This window comes from Plecotus auritus (genome assembly GCF_963455305.1).
Source record: "Plecotus auritus genome assembly, chromosome: 1".
Taxonomy (NCBI): Eukaryota; Metazoa; Chordata; class Mammalia; order Chiroptera; family Vespertilionidae; genus Plecotus; species Plecotus auritus.
This window is the reverse complement of record NC_137770.1, coordinates 235,454,203-235,470,390: the sequence shown is the minus strand read 5'-3', so window position 1 is coordinate 235,470,390 and position 16,188 is coordinate 235,454,203. Positions and strand designations below refer to the sequence as shown.

Genomic DNA, 16,188 nt, shown 5'->3' with positions numbered 1-16,188 from the left:
ATTCTTTCTGGAGAAAATCAGTCGAAGAGCAGTTGTAGTTAGCTAGGGGTTTCTGGGGTAAGTGGCCATTGGTGGGATAACTAAATTTTGGTAACACTCCATACATTAACTTGCAAACCTAAAAAAAGTTGCAATACTGCCATCTAGTGGTCTATAGTGAAAATAATTTAATATATATTTTTTTTCATTGGAGTTACAATGATTGCTTCAGAACTGAAGGACTGTAGGGACTCAGTTAATAGTTGTTTAATGCCCTGTATTTTTGATATTAAGATCACCAAACATGTACATTTAAATGTCTTCCTTCATTTCCTTCTATATTAATGCTTCTTCTTGGGGTTAGGATAACCTGATAGGGTGGGATTCCAATCTGTGTTCCAATCTGTGTTCCTGATTTAGTGCTGTCTTTGAGGAACTAAAAAAGTGACTTTTTTCACTTTGATTTCGCCTAACTCCTCTCTCCATGGGCAATTAAAAATGAATGACCTTTTCCTGTGGATCTATTTTAGAGATACAGAAAGGTTTCAAAGACAGTCCAGGGAGACCCCGTGTCCCCTTCACCCACTTTCCCGTGTTGTCAACATCCCACATGCCTGTGGACCATGCTGGGCGCCTGGATGAGATGTCCCGAATTGAGGCACGAGACTGTGAGGTTGCAGAAATAGAAACCTGGGGAGCAGGGAGGGCGGGCTGGACCACAAAACAGGTCACCTACAAAAGCTAGAAAGCCACAAACCCATGCGTTCAAAATTCTGAGTGAAAATTCTTTCCATCAGAAAATCCCGTAGTGCACAAACCACATAGCAAGTGTGATGTTAGAATAAAGACAAGTCTAGAATTACAAGGTTTCAAAAGGTGTACCTTCCAAGCCCCTTTTGTCGGGAAGTGATTCATGGATTTGCTTCCCTAAAAAAGGAAGAAGAAACAGGGAGAAAGCCCAGGAGACAGGGGAGCAGGTAGCAGATGATATAACTTAGCTCAGCGGCCGCCTAAAAACAAACAGTGCACAATGGAGCAGGAAAACAGAGGTGTTTGAACAACGAGGAGATTTATGGTTCTGTCAGGGTGTTTGGGGATGAATTAGTTATAGGGCTAGAAAAAAATAAATATAAAACCCAGACAGCTGATTAACCCCAGAGGAAATAAAAAGTTGCATATAAGCATGGTATACCACATGGCTCAATTTTGAACTGTATGTAGTTATAGTAATGTAAATGTCAAATACTTACTTAAACAGAACAGGTAATCTTATTCTGTTTAGTGGATGGTGGGGGAGGAGGGAGGGAGAGAAAGATTGAGAGAGAGAGAAAGAGAACTAGGATTTTGTACTGTATCCACAAGTCAATAATCAGTCCCTAAAATCTAAAAACAAATCCAGAACCACCAGTATCAGTCTATTATTTAAACCACATGGAACTAAATCCAGTCTTCTCTTTTTATCCACAGTTTCACTTTCTGAGGTTTCAGTTACCTATGGTCAACTGTCGTCTGAAAATACTAAGTGAAACATTCCAGAAATAAACAATTCCTAAGTTTTAAGTTGCAAACCTTTCTGAGTAGCATGAAGAAATCTTATGTCAGGCTCTGTCCTGCCCAAGACTTGAGCCATCCCTTTGTCCTGCAGCTCCACACTGTAGACACTCCCCATGTGCCGTGTTAGTAGGTGATGAGATTGACTGTCATGGCATCAAAGTGCTGTGTTCAAGGAAACCTTATAGTACTTAAAAGTGGCCCTAGAGGCAAGAGTAGCTTAATGCTATGTCACAGCGCCTGTGTCATTCACCTCCCTTCATCTCATCACAAGAAGAAGGGTGAGCACAGCCCAAGAAGATATGTTGAGACAGAGTGACCACATGCACATAACTTTTATTACAGTACTAGTGGCTCAGTGCATGAAATTTGTGCACGGAGCAGGTGGTTCCCTCAGCCCAGCCTGCACCCTCTCCAATCGGGGACCCTATGGGAGATGTACCACTGCTGGTTTAGGCCCGATTGGGATCAGGCCTAAACCGGCAGTCAGACATCCCTCTCGCAATTTGGGACTGCTGGCTCCTAACTGCTCACCTGCCTACCTGCCTGATCACCCCTAATTGCCTCTGCCTGCCTGATCACACCTAACTGCCCTCTCCTGCTGGCCTGGTTGCCCCCAACTGCCCTCCCCTGCCAGCCTGATCTCATCCCCAAATGCCCTCCCCTGCTAGCCTGGTTGCCCCCAACTACCCTCCCCTGCCGGCCTGATCTCGCCCCCAACTGCCCTCCTCTGCTGGTCAATTTGGTTCTAATTGGTCAGTTTCTATGCCAGTCAGCATCTCTGGGCCTATAAACAGGGCCTGCTCAGAAAGGCAGGGCTGATCAGCAGCCCTAGTGGAGGCTCCAAGAGAAATGGAGGCAGGGCTGCTGGCCAGGCTCAGAGGGAAAGAGAGAGGCAAGTGCTGGTCAAAAGCTGCCACAGACACTACAGATCAGCCCCTGCTTCTCTCTTAAGGTCTCTTTCGGAGCCTGATTCACAGCCCCCTCAGCAGTCACTGCTGGGTCACTGGGCCTGCAGCCTCAGTAGTCAGTGCTGGGTCCCCATGGCAACCCAGCGCTGACTGCAGGACTGACTTCCGGATTGGTGTTCTGATTGGCTGGTTTCTATGTCAGTCAGCATCTCTGGGCCTATCAACGGGGCCTGATCAGAAAGGCGGGGCTGATCAGCATCCCTGGTGGTGGCCTGGAAAGAAATCCAGGGGGCTGCTGGCCAGGCTTGGAGGGAAAGAGAGAGGCAAGTGCTGGTCAAAAGCTGCCTCAGACACTACAGATCAGCCCTTGCTTCTCTCTTCAGGTCTCTTTCTGGGCCTGATTCGCAGCCCCCTCAGCAGTCACTGCTGGGTCATGGGGCCTGCAGCTGCAGTAGTCAGCTGCGCTGACTTCCGGATGGTCAGCCTCTGGTCGTGATTGGTCGTTACACCCTGGCTCTTTATTATAGAGATATTGTGAAAATTGTTCTATTTATTATTAGTTTTTGTTAATCTCTTACTGGGCCTAATTTAGAAATTAGACTAGAGGCTGATGCACGAAATTTGTGCAAGAGTAGGCCTTCCTTCTCCCGGCTGCCAGCACTGACTTCCTTCTGGCACCCGGGACCTGGGCTTCCCTTCCAGCCCTGGCTTCATCCGGAAAGTCATCTGGAAGGACATCTGGAGTGATTAGCATATTATGCTTTTATTATTATAGATGGAGACCTGGTGCACAAAATTTGTGCATGGGAAGAGGTCCCTCAGCCCAGCCTGCACCCTCTCACAATCCGGAACCACTGGCTCCTAACTGCTCACCTGTGTGCCTGCCTGATTGCCCCTAACCCCTCTGCCTGCCTGCCTGATCGCCCCTAACCACTCGCCTGCCTGATCGCCCCTAACTGCTCTCCTGCCTGCCTGATCACTTCTAACCTCCTCTGCCTGCCTGCCTGATCACCCCAACAACTTACCTGCCTGATGCCCCTAACTGCTCACCTGCTGGCCTGATTGCCCCTAACCACTCTGCCTGCCTGCCTGATCACCCCTAACCACTCGCCTGCCTGCCTGATCACCCCTAACTGCCTCTGCCTGCCTGCCTAATCACCCCTAACCACTTGCCTGACTGCCTCATCACCCCTAACCCCTCTGCCTGCCTGCTTGATTGCCCCTAACAGCTCACCTGCCTGCCTGATCACCCCAACTGCCTCTGTCTTGGCCCCCGCTGCCATGGCTTCATCAGGAAGGACATCCAGAATGAGGTCTGGAAGGTTGTTCGGCTGTTCGGTCTAATTAGCATATTACACTTTTATTATTATAGGTATGGTTTCGTATTATCTATGGTTTTAAATATCTACTGGGGATCGTGGGACATATCCCCTTCAAATAAGGAGGTGGGGGGCACGTGCTACTGTACTGGAAGAAACAGTTAAAAATAGTTACCTCTAAGAAGTGGAAATTAGGAATTGGGAGGAATTGCTTAAGGGAAAATTTTAGCAGGATTATGTGGCTTTAAAAAACAATGTCCATGTATTTCATGAAAAGGCAAAAGATCAGATGAATGGGTGACCTGCCAAAGCAGGGACTAGGTCAGCACCCAAGTTGATCCAAGTTCATTAAGAATCAGGGAGTGCCTGGAGAGAAAAGTCCAAATGCTCACCTAGTACAAAGTGTGTGGCATTTTATCAAGGAACTTTAATCTTTAATCTGTCCACTTGCTCATTTGCATACACGGTGGCACCCTGTGACCCTTGTCAGGGGTGAGAGTTTACTTACTGTTTGCACAGTTGCTGGGCTGCTCTGACAATAGGGCACAGTGCTCCTGTGGGCTGAGTGTCCAGATGGCCAGCTGTCTCCCTGGAACCATGGCTTTCCCTGCAGGGTTTGGATGGGGGGCAGCCACCGCGGCTTATCAAGTGGAAGGTAGGAGATGCTCCTTTCCCTTGGCTAGGGCTGGGATGGGTTACTCCTGGTGAGTTCTGTGTGTCTAGGGAAGAGGATAGAGTGAGAAAAAGAAGGAAAATGGATTGCAGAGTCTATAACTATATAAATGGAACTGTGTCCCCTCACATGCAAAAGAGGCTCACATTCCGTGGTCCTTTCCTAAGCCACAAGGGGACCGTGGGAGATCTGAGCACCAAGCTGTAGTCTGTCCAACCTTACCTCACACATCAGTTTATATTGGACCAGCTGCTTTTGGCATTGGTCATTGGTTTCTTGAACACATTTGTCCCAACACCCCTAAAATAACATTGTTTCGAATTGACTGGAAAAATATTAGGTAACTAAAAAGGCTGGCCCTCCAGGAATGAAAGCAAGACAACCTTGGTTAGTTTCCTTGTCAGGAGAGAGGTCATACAGACCAGAGGGTGGGTCAGAGAGAGGAGTAGAAGGAGAGCTGAATTAAGTGAATGGAATCAGGTTCTAGCAGCAGCAAGCATGGCGACTGTGACAATGGCGTCTGGAGCCAGACCCCTTAGACTTGGGGGTCTATCTCTACATATTTTTTAATTAAATTTATTGGGGTGACATTGGTTAATAAAATTATATAGGTTTCAAGTGTACACTTTTATGATATATCATCTGTATATTGCATTGTGTGCATACCACCCAAAGTGGAATCTTCTTCTATCACCATCTTTCTGACCCCCTTCACCCTTTACTACCCTCTCATCCCTCTTCCCTCTGGGAACCAGCACACTGTTGTCTGTGTCTATGAGGTTTTATTTGTTTGTTTGTTCATTTGTTGTTTTCAGTTTTATGTGCCACATATGAGTGAAATCATATGGTTTCTTAACTTTTTCTGTCTGACTTATTTCGCTTAACATGATAGTCTCAAGGTCCATCCATATTGTCACAAATAGCTGTATTTTTTTTGGTCTTTTCTTATGGCTGAGTAGTATTCTATGTATATATATTCTAGTATATATGTACCATGTCTTCTTTATGCAATCATCTATCCAGGGTCACTCCAGTTTACATGTGTTGGCCCCCGTGAACAATGCTGCAATGAACATGGGGGTGCATATGTCTTTGTGAATAAATATGTTCCTTTTTCTTCTGGTAGATACTTAGAAGAGAGGTTGGTGGCTCATATGGTAACCTTATTCTTAATTTTTTGAGGAGATTCCACTATCTCTACAATTTACCAGCTCAGTGTTACTTTGAAGTTACAATGTAACTTCTCTGTGCCTCCTCATCTGTAAGCTGGAGATAACTATAATGTCGCTGTGAGGTTAAGTAAGATGATGTATATTAGCTGCTTGGGGCTGAATAAGTGCTCAGTGCATGGCATTTATATTTAGTGGGATCACAAAGGGATTACTGAGAATGACTCACTGTAGGATGATTCTATATTAAATTGGCAGAAACACCCAGTCAGTTATACAGGACAAGATGTTGGGTTTGGGGTACCAGTTTCTAGGTCCTGCTTGCTCAGGCCTCAGGGATAATGACCTTGCTTGTCCACTCTGAAGTCCTCTCCTCACAGGGTCTCAGTATCTCAGTGTCACTGCACCTATTTCGTCTTCTGTAGGCCATTTGTCCCCTGCTCTTTTGTGCTGGCTACAGCCTGATTTTAAGGTCTTTATTTGTGGCCTCACACTGCTCTTGTGCTGTTTACTCACTATCAACAGCATTCAAGGCGGGGAACTTGATCCAATGTGACTGCTCTCTTCGTTAACTCGCACAGTGAATTCTGTATGTGTGCTTGTTTCCCACCTCTTACCTTCCCTCTTGTGCTGGGTCTGAATCCCAGTGCAAGCACTTACCAGCTGAGTGACTCTGGACAAATAACATAGCTTGTCTCAGTTTCCTTATTTGTAGAATGAGGGACATGGTCATGCCCACCTTGTAGGTTTGTTCTATAATTAAACCGGTGGGCATATGTAAATGGACCACAAGCGTGCCTGGTACATAGTACCCAGAAAATAACAGCAATAACACTACTAGTTATACTGGTACTATTACTATAAGTAAAAATAGTATTATTGTTGTTGTTATTTTTCCTGGCTGGATTCCCTCCTACTCTGTAGAGACAGGTAAGTGACTTTTCTGCTCTATTTAGTGAAGATGCTCATTTCTACTTTGGATAGCACATTAGAATATGCTCCCTCCTTGCTCATTCTACCAGCAGCTGCTGGGAGAGTTGCTATTTAAATACCCTGTCCCCATTGCCCAAACCACATGTGCAGGCCGTCAATCCGTGGCTTCGTTAAATCCATGTGGCCTGGGGTTTAGAAGCTGAGGTCACCCTGTCACTTTTGATTTTTGAGAATCTGAACTTCAGGGCCTCCTTGGCCTGTGAAAGTCTGCAGAGCTGTTGGAGATCCCAGACACTCAGCAGAATGGAGGACTGGACATGAAGTGTGTTTGTTAAGAAAAGAAAACTAAGGTTTCCGTGATTTGTTATAACAATGTGTTATAAGACATTACCATATATCTCTTTCCACTGATGTTCAAAACACAATTGTCTGTGTAGCTTTCTTTGTTTTCAGATACCCTCTCGAGAGCCCTGAGTGGTAATTCTCGGACTCCACCACTTCCTCACTCACCTGTATGCATCTACCGCACGCCTGCACAGAAATGGAGCTATCGGGGGCTCTGTTGTTTGGGAGAGAAGGCGCTGTCAGGGTCACTGCAGGCGGGGCTGACTGAAGGGCAGGACAGTAGCTTCTGATCACTGGATCTCCTAACATACTGTCTCCTTGGTTGCATATTTTCCCAGGCCCCTGGCTCTTCCTTCTTCCTGACCTTGTTCGTATCTTTTCCGCCGCCACTCATGACCTCCCCGTTTAGGGTTTTAAAGATGAGTTTAATGTCATGTTTATTATATGAGAGTTGTCTGTGTGGTGCCTTGCACCTTTTGGAGGAAAGCACAACCTAAACCTAATAAATATTAAACAAGTGGTATAAGCAGGAGGAAAATGATGTGTTTTAGGTGGGTTGTAAAGAACGTTGTAAAACCTGTAAAAATGTATTTGTTAGATGAAGAGGCAGGGGATAAAATGCAGATAATCATCGTTTTACAGCAGTGAGTCTCATGTAATATTTCAAAGCACAGAAACATTTCCAGGATTGTTAACCCTTTGGGAAGATGACTTGCTTCTGTTCCTGCCTGGAGGGAATAGGAGGCACAGACAGCAGGTAACTCAGTGGCATTTTATTTGCGTTCTCCGGGTAAGCTGTGGAGGAGTGTGAAAATGACATTTAAGACCCAACGCTACAGCCTTCGCTGGCTTTTAACTCCCAGTGGTTTCAGGGAGGGCTCCTTAAGGGTGAATGTACTTTGCACACTCCCACAAACCCTAAACAAAGTCTAAACTACTCCTTTAACGCCTCCTGGTGGGATCTGAGTTTGTGGTTCCTGAGGAGGCAAATGCCTCAGTTTTATGAATGTCATTATTCATCTCGATACTGCACTGGATACCAAGATAATGTTTGGGTTTTGATTTAACTTTGTCTTTGCTCTTATGTTGGCAGAAATTGGAGCTGGCCCCAAACTTTGGCCACCTATCTGCCTTGGTGTGTTGAAGGTGAAATTCTATAGTTGAGAAATTTGGGGTTAATTTTGCACTAAAAATATGGGAGAAGAAACAGGGCAGCTGAATTAGTTGACTTTAGGTCCAGTTTGTGGTGCTTCTATCAAGGCTGTTTCTTCTCTGGTACCTTTTAAAAACTCAATTGTTCCGCAAAAACCCAAGCTAGAGGCATACTTAATCTACCTCCAGTAGCTGTTAGCACAGATCTTATACTTATTTAATTTATTTTTTATTTTTATTGACTTCAGAGAGGAAAGGAGAGGAAGAGAAACATCAATGATGAGAGAGAATCATTGATCGGCTGCCTACCCTCCCCCCACTACCACAACTGGGGATCAAGCTCACAACCTGGGCATGTGCCCTTGACCGGAATCGAACACAGGACCCTTCAGTCCGCAGGCTGACGCTGTGTCCACTGAACCAAACCAACTAGGGCTGGTCCCATACTTCTTTAGACCACTTCCTGTTTGCTTTCTCCATTCAACCAGTCTGGACTGTATATCTTGTTTCCTATATTCTGCTAAGCCCCTTGGATTAAACATCCCAGTTTGGGATCTGATCTTTTGGCTATCCTAGGTAGCCGTATAGAACATGACTCACCTATTCTTTGTCTGGGCCACCTACAAAAGAAGGAGGGAAAGCAAGCATGGTGCACAGGGTAAAAGAAAGAAGAGGGATGAACACTTTTCCCTAAAATTTCTCATAGCTTAAAAGTCGATGTGACAGAAACCACTCTCATTTCTTTCCTCCAGTTTCAAATTTAAGATCTATAAAAATCTCAAATATCGCCCCCCCTTTTTATTGTACTGTGAAATTATATAGGCATCATTGAAAGAGAATGGGCTTATGCAGGGATGATATTCAATTGTTCCGCAAAATCAACTGATATGATTACCAATCAGATGTCAACCACAGACAATAGGTGTAGACTAGATTGACACCTGCATTGATTAATGAGAATGGATGCCAACTGTCAATAACTGTTATGGACCAGGCTGGCGCCCATATTAACTAATCAGTGTGGGTTTCAGCTATAAACAACCATTGGGGCCACACTTCTATATGCTGTTTGAATTTCAGCCTGGGGCTTTTGAGAGAAATACCTCTGGGATATTCTAACTCTGTTTGTGGACTACTGGAGAGTTAAATGATTTACCTTCTCCAAGCCTCAGATTTCTTACCTGCAAAATTCCTAATGCTGATCTCATTTTTTTTCTCTCTCAAAATGTCATTGCATGAATATTGGAGAACTTTTTCTTACATTTTGGTGTCTTTTTTGAAATTTTATTCCCTCAGCTTTTCCTTCTAGGTTACTAATTTGGACTTTTTTTCAACCCCTCTATTGAATATTGAATGGTGATCATCATAATTTTAGGTTTTACCATGTGAACTCATTCTTACTCTTTGATTGCTTCATTTTTAGGAAGCCATGTTTTGTTTTCTGGATGTAGTCACCCTTCAAATATTCTTAAGAAGGCTAGTTTAAAAAATTAAGTTCTCTGTCTTTTTATAATTCCTTTTTTTTCTGACATTACTTTGAGACCTTTGGGTTATTTGTTTATTTTTGTCCTTACCTTTCATGTTATTTGTTTTTGGCGAATGTATGGCCATCCTTGAGTGCCTGTCCATGCTCATGAATGAAAGAATAGGTAGATTGCTATTCATGAGAGTTAAGCTTCCCTTGAAGTTAGGTAATTATATTTAACTGAAACAGAGATCCCTCTAGAACAAGCATGTCAAACTCAAAGGCTAACATGGGCCAAATAAACAAGGTTTAAGTTTATGTGGGCCATAAAAAAACAAAAGCTTCAATTTTCATAGAAACATAAGTTTATTTTGATAGAGACATGAATACAAAGGGCTGAAATAAATGAGTAATCGTTAACATAAAATAATAGAACATTTTAATAAAAATATTTTTTGAACATTAACTTACTAGACACTGAATAACTGCACAAATTAATAAGCGTAATGCACATAAACCTATTTTTCTTATTCTCTGAAAGTGAATTATTTCCTGTTGCGCACACCAAACAAGTCAGTACAAGAGTAATGACATGGTAATTGGCCGCTAAAATATTTACTGCTAGTATTAGTGGAGAGAAATGGTGCACCTGCACATAAGGTGCATAAGGGAAATGAATGCAACATGATTATAGTAATCAGTCATTAGCGAACGTTGTAGTTCGTTATTAATAATTATGTATAACAGGATATTGTAAAAATTAAGTTACAAAATTTTTATTAAAACGTTTCTTACATACCATTATATTGTCTGGGCCGCAAAAAATATTCGTTGTGGGCCGCAAGTTTGACATGCTTGTTCTAGAAAAAGCGGGATTCTATGTAAGTGGGTTGGACTCTACTGATAGGCAGTGTTCTCATAAAGGACAATGTGTGTGAGGGGAGGACACCAAGATTTAGACCCCAATAACTGCCATATGGCGAGGACTTTAAGGAAAGATTTGTATGCTTTTTGCTCTATGTTTTTTCTCTCCACTGCCCTTCAAGTTCACATTTAGCTCTAGAGTTTGACTTTCCTTAGCCAGCTCGGTATGCTTCTACCCTTTTCAGGAATCTTTGCCAGTCATACCTCCCACTTGTATTAACCATTCCTTGGGATTTGAACATGGGGTAAAGGCAACACTGGCTGCTCTGTTTATAGCAGAGGTGGGGAACCTTTTTTTCTGCCAACGGCCATTTGGGTATTTATAACATCATTCACAGGCCAAACAAATTATCAACTTAAAAATTAGCCTGCTATTTTGGTCAAACATTTAGTTAACTCACCCCTAATTACTTGGCAGGGCCAGACCAAATGATTTCGCAGGCCTTCTAAGACCCTGGAGCTGCACGTTTGCCACCCCCCTGGTTCACGAGGAGAGGAACCAGTCCGGCCAGCAGGATAGGACAGATAACCTTTGTGTTAATTACTGTAATGGTTGCTCTGAGGCCTGCTCTGCTCTCTGCATTGTTCCACCCACAGATTCCCTAGGGCAGCAACCTTTCGGACCTCAGGGACCACCAGTGGTCTGAGGACCACCACAACCGACCACGGCCCTGGGCGACTCCTTATCAGCCATTGCCAGTGTGTGAGTTTATGTTGTAGTTCTTTGTTTTAGTTTCTCAGACAATTCAGTCCTATTTTTTTAATTATCTAGAAATTACTTAGTAAATGTGATAGTCTATTAGAACTTTACTTTTTGTTTTCAGCACTGTTGTGGGTTCTTTTTTTAAAAAAAAATTACTGTTGTTTCTATTGGGGATGTGAGAGGGAGAAGAATTAAATATGTATACTCCACTCCTCATCTTAAACTGGAAGTCTTTATTAATATACATTAATATATGAAAGTGCTCCATAGACCATGAAATATTATTGAAAGTTAACAGATGAATTTGCCCTTCTCCTCTTACCATTATCACCCTCCTCGTCATCTTTAACACATCCAACCTGTGGATGTGAGATCTGAATTTTCTAGCCCTATGCTTTTAGGAGATAGGTAACATGGAATTTCCGACAACCGAACAAAAGAAAGTGAGATATTTAATGAGAGGAAAGCCACAGTGAAGGAGGGCTATGTGACCAAGAAAGAAGGCATGTCTAGGCATCTGCTTCTGAGGTCAGCTCCTCTAGGCCATCTTCACTTTCCATCATGTCTTACCTCCCTTATTCTCATCACACAACTTCTCCATGTTTCAGATTTTCCAGTTTTTCTGTTGTCTTCAAAAGCAGTGCTGAAAGGTATCTACTGCAATCACTATAATTTTATGTCAGTTATTTATCAATAAGAGTCTCCCTGCTGTTTGTTCTTTTGTATCAGCAAAGTTGTGAGGACAGAATGGTAATTAATCACATATGTTTAGAGAAAAACAAAATGATTGCATTATAAAAGTAAGATAATTGTGGAACATTAAAAACATATAAACAAGGAAGATATAAAATTTAAAAATTAACTAGAGAGGAACTTTCAAATTTTGAGTATATACTTCCAATCTTCATACATTCACAGACTTTTAGGCACAATACGATTTTATTTATTTGCTAGAGGCCCAGTGCACAAAAATCATGCATGGATGGGGTCCCTAGGCCTGGCCAGTGATCAGGGCCAATCAGGGCCTTCTGGCTGCCGGCCAGAGCCTTCCTTTCCATGGCCCCTCCCTCTGGCCGGCCCTGTCTTCCCGTTGGCCGCCAGCTGCCAGCTGGGGCCTGCTGGACAGGGGGAGGGATGAGGGGAGGTTGGCTGGCTGCGGGAGGTTGGCTGTGGGAGCACACTGACCACCAGGGGGCAGCTCCTGCATTGAGTGTCTTCCCCCTGGTGGTCAGCACATGTCATAGTGACCAGTTGTTCCAGTTGTTCTGGTCGTTCCAGCATTCCGGTCACTTAGGCATATGTGTGTGTGTGTGTGTGTGTGTGTGTGTATATATATATATATATATATATATATATATATATATATATATATTCATCCTAATAGGAACATTCTGTAAATGGTTTTAGTTTCTTTAAGATACTTATAAATATCTTGATAATCTATAACATGTCTGCATCTTTTCTACTCTTCTGGTGTCCTTTCTCCCTTACCTATCTGTCTATAGTTGCACATGTCAGTCAATATATTTAACCTTGTAAAACAAGAACAAATCTGCTACTTCCCAATGATTTGTATGGATTGAAGGTTCTATATATTGTCCTACATATTTGTACATGACTTTTTTTTGTCACCACTAATGTCATCAGTTAAGCTAGGACATTTGTCCATTTGGATGAATATGTGGCGACATCATCCTGGAAAACAAAAGGCATTACTTGTGCTGTTCCTTCCTGGGCCTGCCCATCTGGTAGGGATTGCTTTCCAGGTAAGTTCACTGATGCACAAGGCTGAGTGATTCTTTAAAAATTATTACAGTGTCACACAATGCCCAAACCAGAAATATAGACTCTTGTTAGACTTTTCCTCTTATTCTCTCCTTTGTTTAACCAATTAATTTTTATTCTGTGTTCTCTAAAACTCTTGATTGCATCCCTCCTCACCATTGCTATTACCTTTCCGTTAGTTGTGAAACTCACCATTCCTTGTCTTCTTAAAGTCTGCTTCCCTCCCTTCCACTCTGCTCCAATCTTTCCGGTGTATTGCTGCTAGCATGGTCTTGAAAAATTCTGACCACATCTTTCTAGTTTTTGAGAAATACCATGAGCCTTGAAATCAAACAGACTAGGTTTGAACCCTGACTCCTCCACTTACCAAAGAGTTGTGTGATCTTGGGAGATATCTGAGCTTTGTATGCCTCAGTTTCCTCATTTGTAAAATGGCGAAGTAACAGTGCCTATCTCAGGGTTGTCGTAAATATTAAATTTGTTTGTGAACATCAACTGCCTAGAACAGTGCTGGGAAAACTATGTGGGTTCAATTATACATGCTAACAATTATTTAAAAAATGTAGTGTCTTCTACAGAATACTTTTTGATCTTCTTGCATGGCATTAATAAAAAACATCTCTGCCCCATTGCTGGCTTGATCCCTGGTGCAAGGCATGCAGGAGGCAACCAATCAATGATTCTTTCTCATCATTGATGTTTCTATCTCTCTCTCCCTCTCATTTCCTCTCTGAAGTCAATAAAAAGTATATACTTTAAAAAAACAACACCTCTGTATTTTACCTCTGACTTCATCCCAAATGTATCTCTTGCTTCTTCTTCATTTTTACCTTATTCTTTGACCAAAGTGATATGCATGTGATTCTTTAAATGTGCCATGACCTTCAGTTGCTGTCGCACACATTGTTCCTTCTGATTGCATACCTGGCAACTGGCATGAGCAGAGACCAGCAGGGAACAGAGATCCAGGCCACGTAACTCCCAGACTACGTCTCCTCCTAATCCAACATACTGTCTCTTTCATATTTATTCTTTATGCTACTCTCCTGAGTGTGTTCCTGTGAGCATGGTAGAGGTACTGGGGGCTGGTGTGTTCCTGTAAGCTTGGTGAAGGCACTAGGTGATGGTGATGAGGTGTGGTAAAGGGAACCCCCAAAGCAGCATTTAGTACATGTGAAAAATCTCTTCTTATATTAAACTAGTGGCCCGGTGCATGAATTTGTGCACTTTGAAAGGAAATTAATTTGAAGAAATATTTTAATATCACTATTCACCCTTTCTCTATAATAGAAGTGTCAACCAAAAATTCACAATCAACAATGACAGGTCAAAACACACATGTGCGATTGGCGCCAGTGAGAGCTTTATATATATAGATATACTTGCTTAATTAGACCTGCTTTCTGATTTAGCTAAACTTTTTCCAGCCCAGTGAAGTACCCCAACTTCTCTTTCAGGTAATTGTCAGCAACACAGCAGAAAATATCAACACAAAGCAGATTATTATTATAGATCACACAGGGAGAACAAAGGGTAAAATATTTAACTGCAACAGTGTTTGACTATATTCTGCACAGTGAGAAAACCTGAAGTCATTTTCAAGGTCCACCATTCTTACTTCTTTTCAGTTGGGTCAAGTTTCTAAGCTTTCTAAATCTCTGTTTTCCGGCTAATGAAAAGAAAATAGGATTCCACTGAGTCTCCTATCTACCTACTCCAGGACTTCTGTAAGGATCAAATGAGATGATGCATGGGAAAATGCTTCACAGACCTTTGGTTAAAATGTAAAATGTTTCCACCTGGCTATAAAGCAAGTCATGTTCCTGGGCTGAAGAAACTGCAAGGAAGCTAGTTGCTAGGGAGAAGAAGCCGGGCTTTGCTACGTGACATCATTACCCAGTGTCCACAGAGATTGTTTCTGGGCTGGGCTGGGCTGTGGTCTGCATTTTGTGCCATGGGGTCTTGGCAGCATTGGCTGCGATTTGGTGGGGTGTCACTCCGCGGTGGTGGCGGGGCCTATGTCCCACTTGGGGGAAGCCAAGTATTGCTTTGTCGGTGCCAGGTCCCTGGTGCCATTTCTTTGTAAATGGCCAGTGTGCATCAAGGTAGCTCCTGTGTTGAGCATCTTCCCCACGGTGATCAGTGTGCATCATAGCGACTGGTTGGATGGTCAGAGGGACACTTAGCATATTGACCTTTCATATATATAGATATGTGGAAAAACATGGATACTATGGCTTTTTACTTGGGGGCATTTGGGTGTAACTCCAGGCTCCTAAAGATGACTAATATCATGAGAGGTGCTGATATGGATATCGTAGCTGAGAGTTGGTATTTTGGAGTCATGAGTGGTCACCATGGCAGCAGCTGGGGCTCTGCTGTTTCCTTCTGCTGTGCTACATGGGCCTCTGCTTGAGGTGCCCTGAACCAACTGAGCAGATCTAGGCGGGCTTTGGACCTTTCTCAAGGTGCTTGCTCTTCCTTTCATTAGTATGAATAATCAGGGTTTGATTGTAAAGTATGCCTGGGCCAAACACAAGGGCTTTTAAAATTGTCTGCTGTTTTAGATTATCCAGGCCACTGATCCCCCTTCCTTAGCATGGATAATTGAGAGTGGACTGGGCTGAAGAATGTTAAGCAGAACCAATTGACAAAATAAATGAGATTTTAAAAATCCTTTACATTTTAATAATAGGAAAAAACTCCAACTTGGTTGACTTCTTTTTTTTTTTTTTAATCTAAAATGGCCTAATTTATATTTTGAAACTGTAAATTTATTTGGTTGTTGATTCAAAGTAGGAATACATTTTCTATGATGCAACCATTTACAACCAATTTAAAATGTATACCAATTACAATGTGTACTTAATAGAGGTAGGGGAAAATTTTAAATATAGATTAGAGGTTGGCCAGTTTCACATTCAATGTCAAACCTTCTTATAACCATGTTTATGCTTCAACTAGGTAGCAGGAAAAGAGTGGGAGTCACTTCAAATTCTGAAAATCTCTCTCTCGATAGTGGGGGCTATAAGTCCTTGCCCCTAATGAGCAATCATCATGGATAGAAGAGCATTTTTTGAATGTTTGCATATGATTAACAGGATCCTGATTCCTGGGAATATCCAAGCTCATTCTTTTCTCATTTTCATCCTCTCATCTTTCCCCATGCACCCCTTAGTACAGGGAGAAATGTATTTACATGTCACTTGACTGGGAATTTAGAGGACTTTTCTCTAAAGAACAATTTTATAAATAGGAATAGGTGTCACTGAGTACCCT

General features: G+C 42.6%; 1 protein-coding gene across 2 annotated transcripts in view; it reads left to right on the top strand.

The window, feature by feature from the left end:
* Positions 1-4,297: 4,297 nt before the first annotated feature.
* LOC308233430 (cytosolic beta-glucosidase) overlaps positions 4,298-16,188 on the top strand; it is a gene marked incomplete at its 3' end in the record, with an annotated part of 109,582 nt that continues 97,691 nt past the window's right edge. For both annotated transcript variants that reach the window (XM_080640367.1, XM_080640368.1), the window contains exon 1: positions 4,298-4,415. In XM_080640367.1, coding sequence (XP_080496493.1) covers positions 4,334-4,415 — 82 coding nt within the window. In that variant the 5' untranslated portion in view covers positions 4,298-4,333. The remainder of the gene's footprint in view (positions 4,416-16,188) is intronic.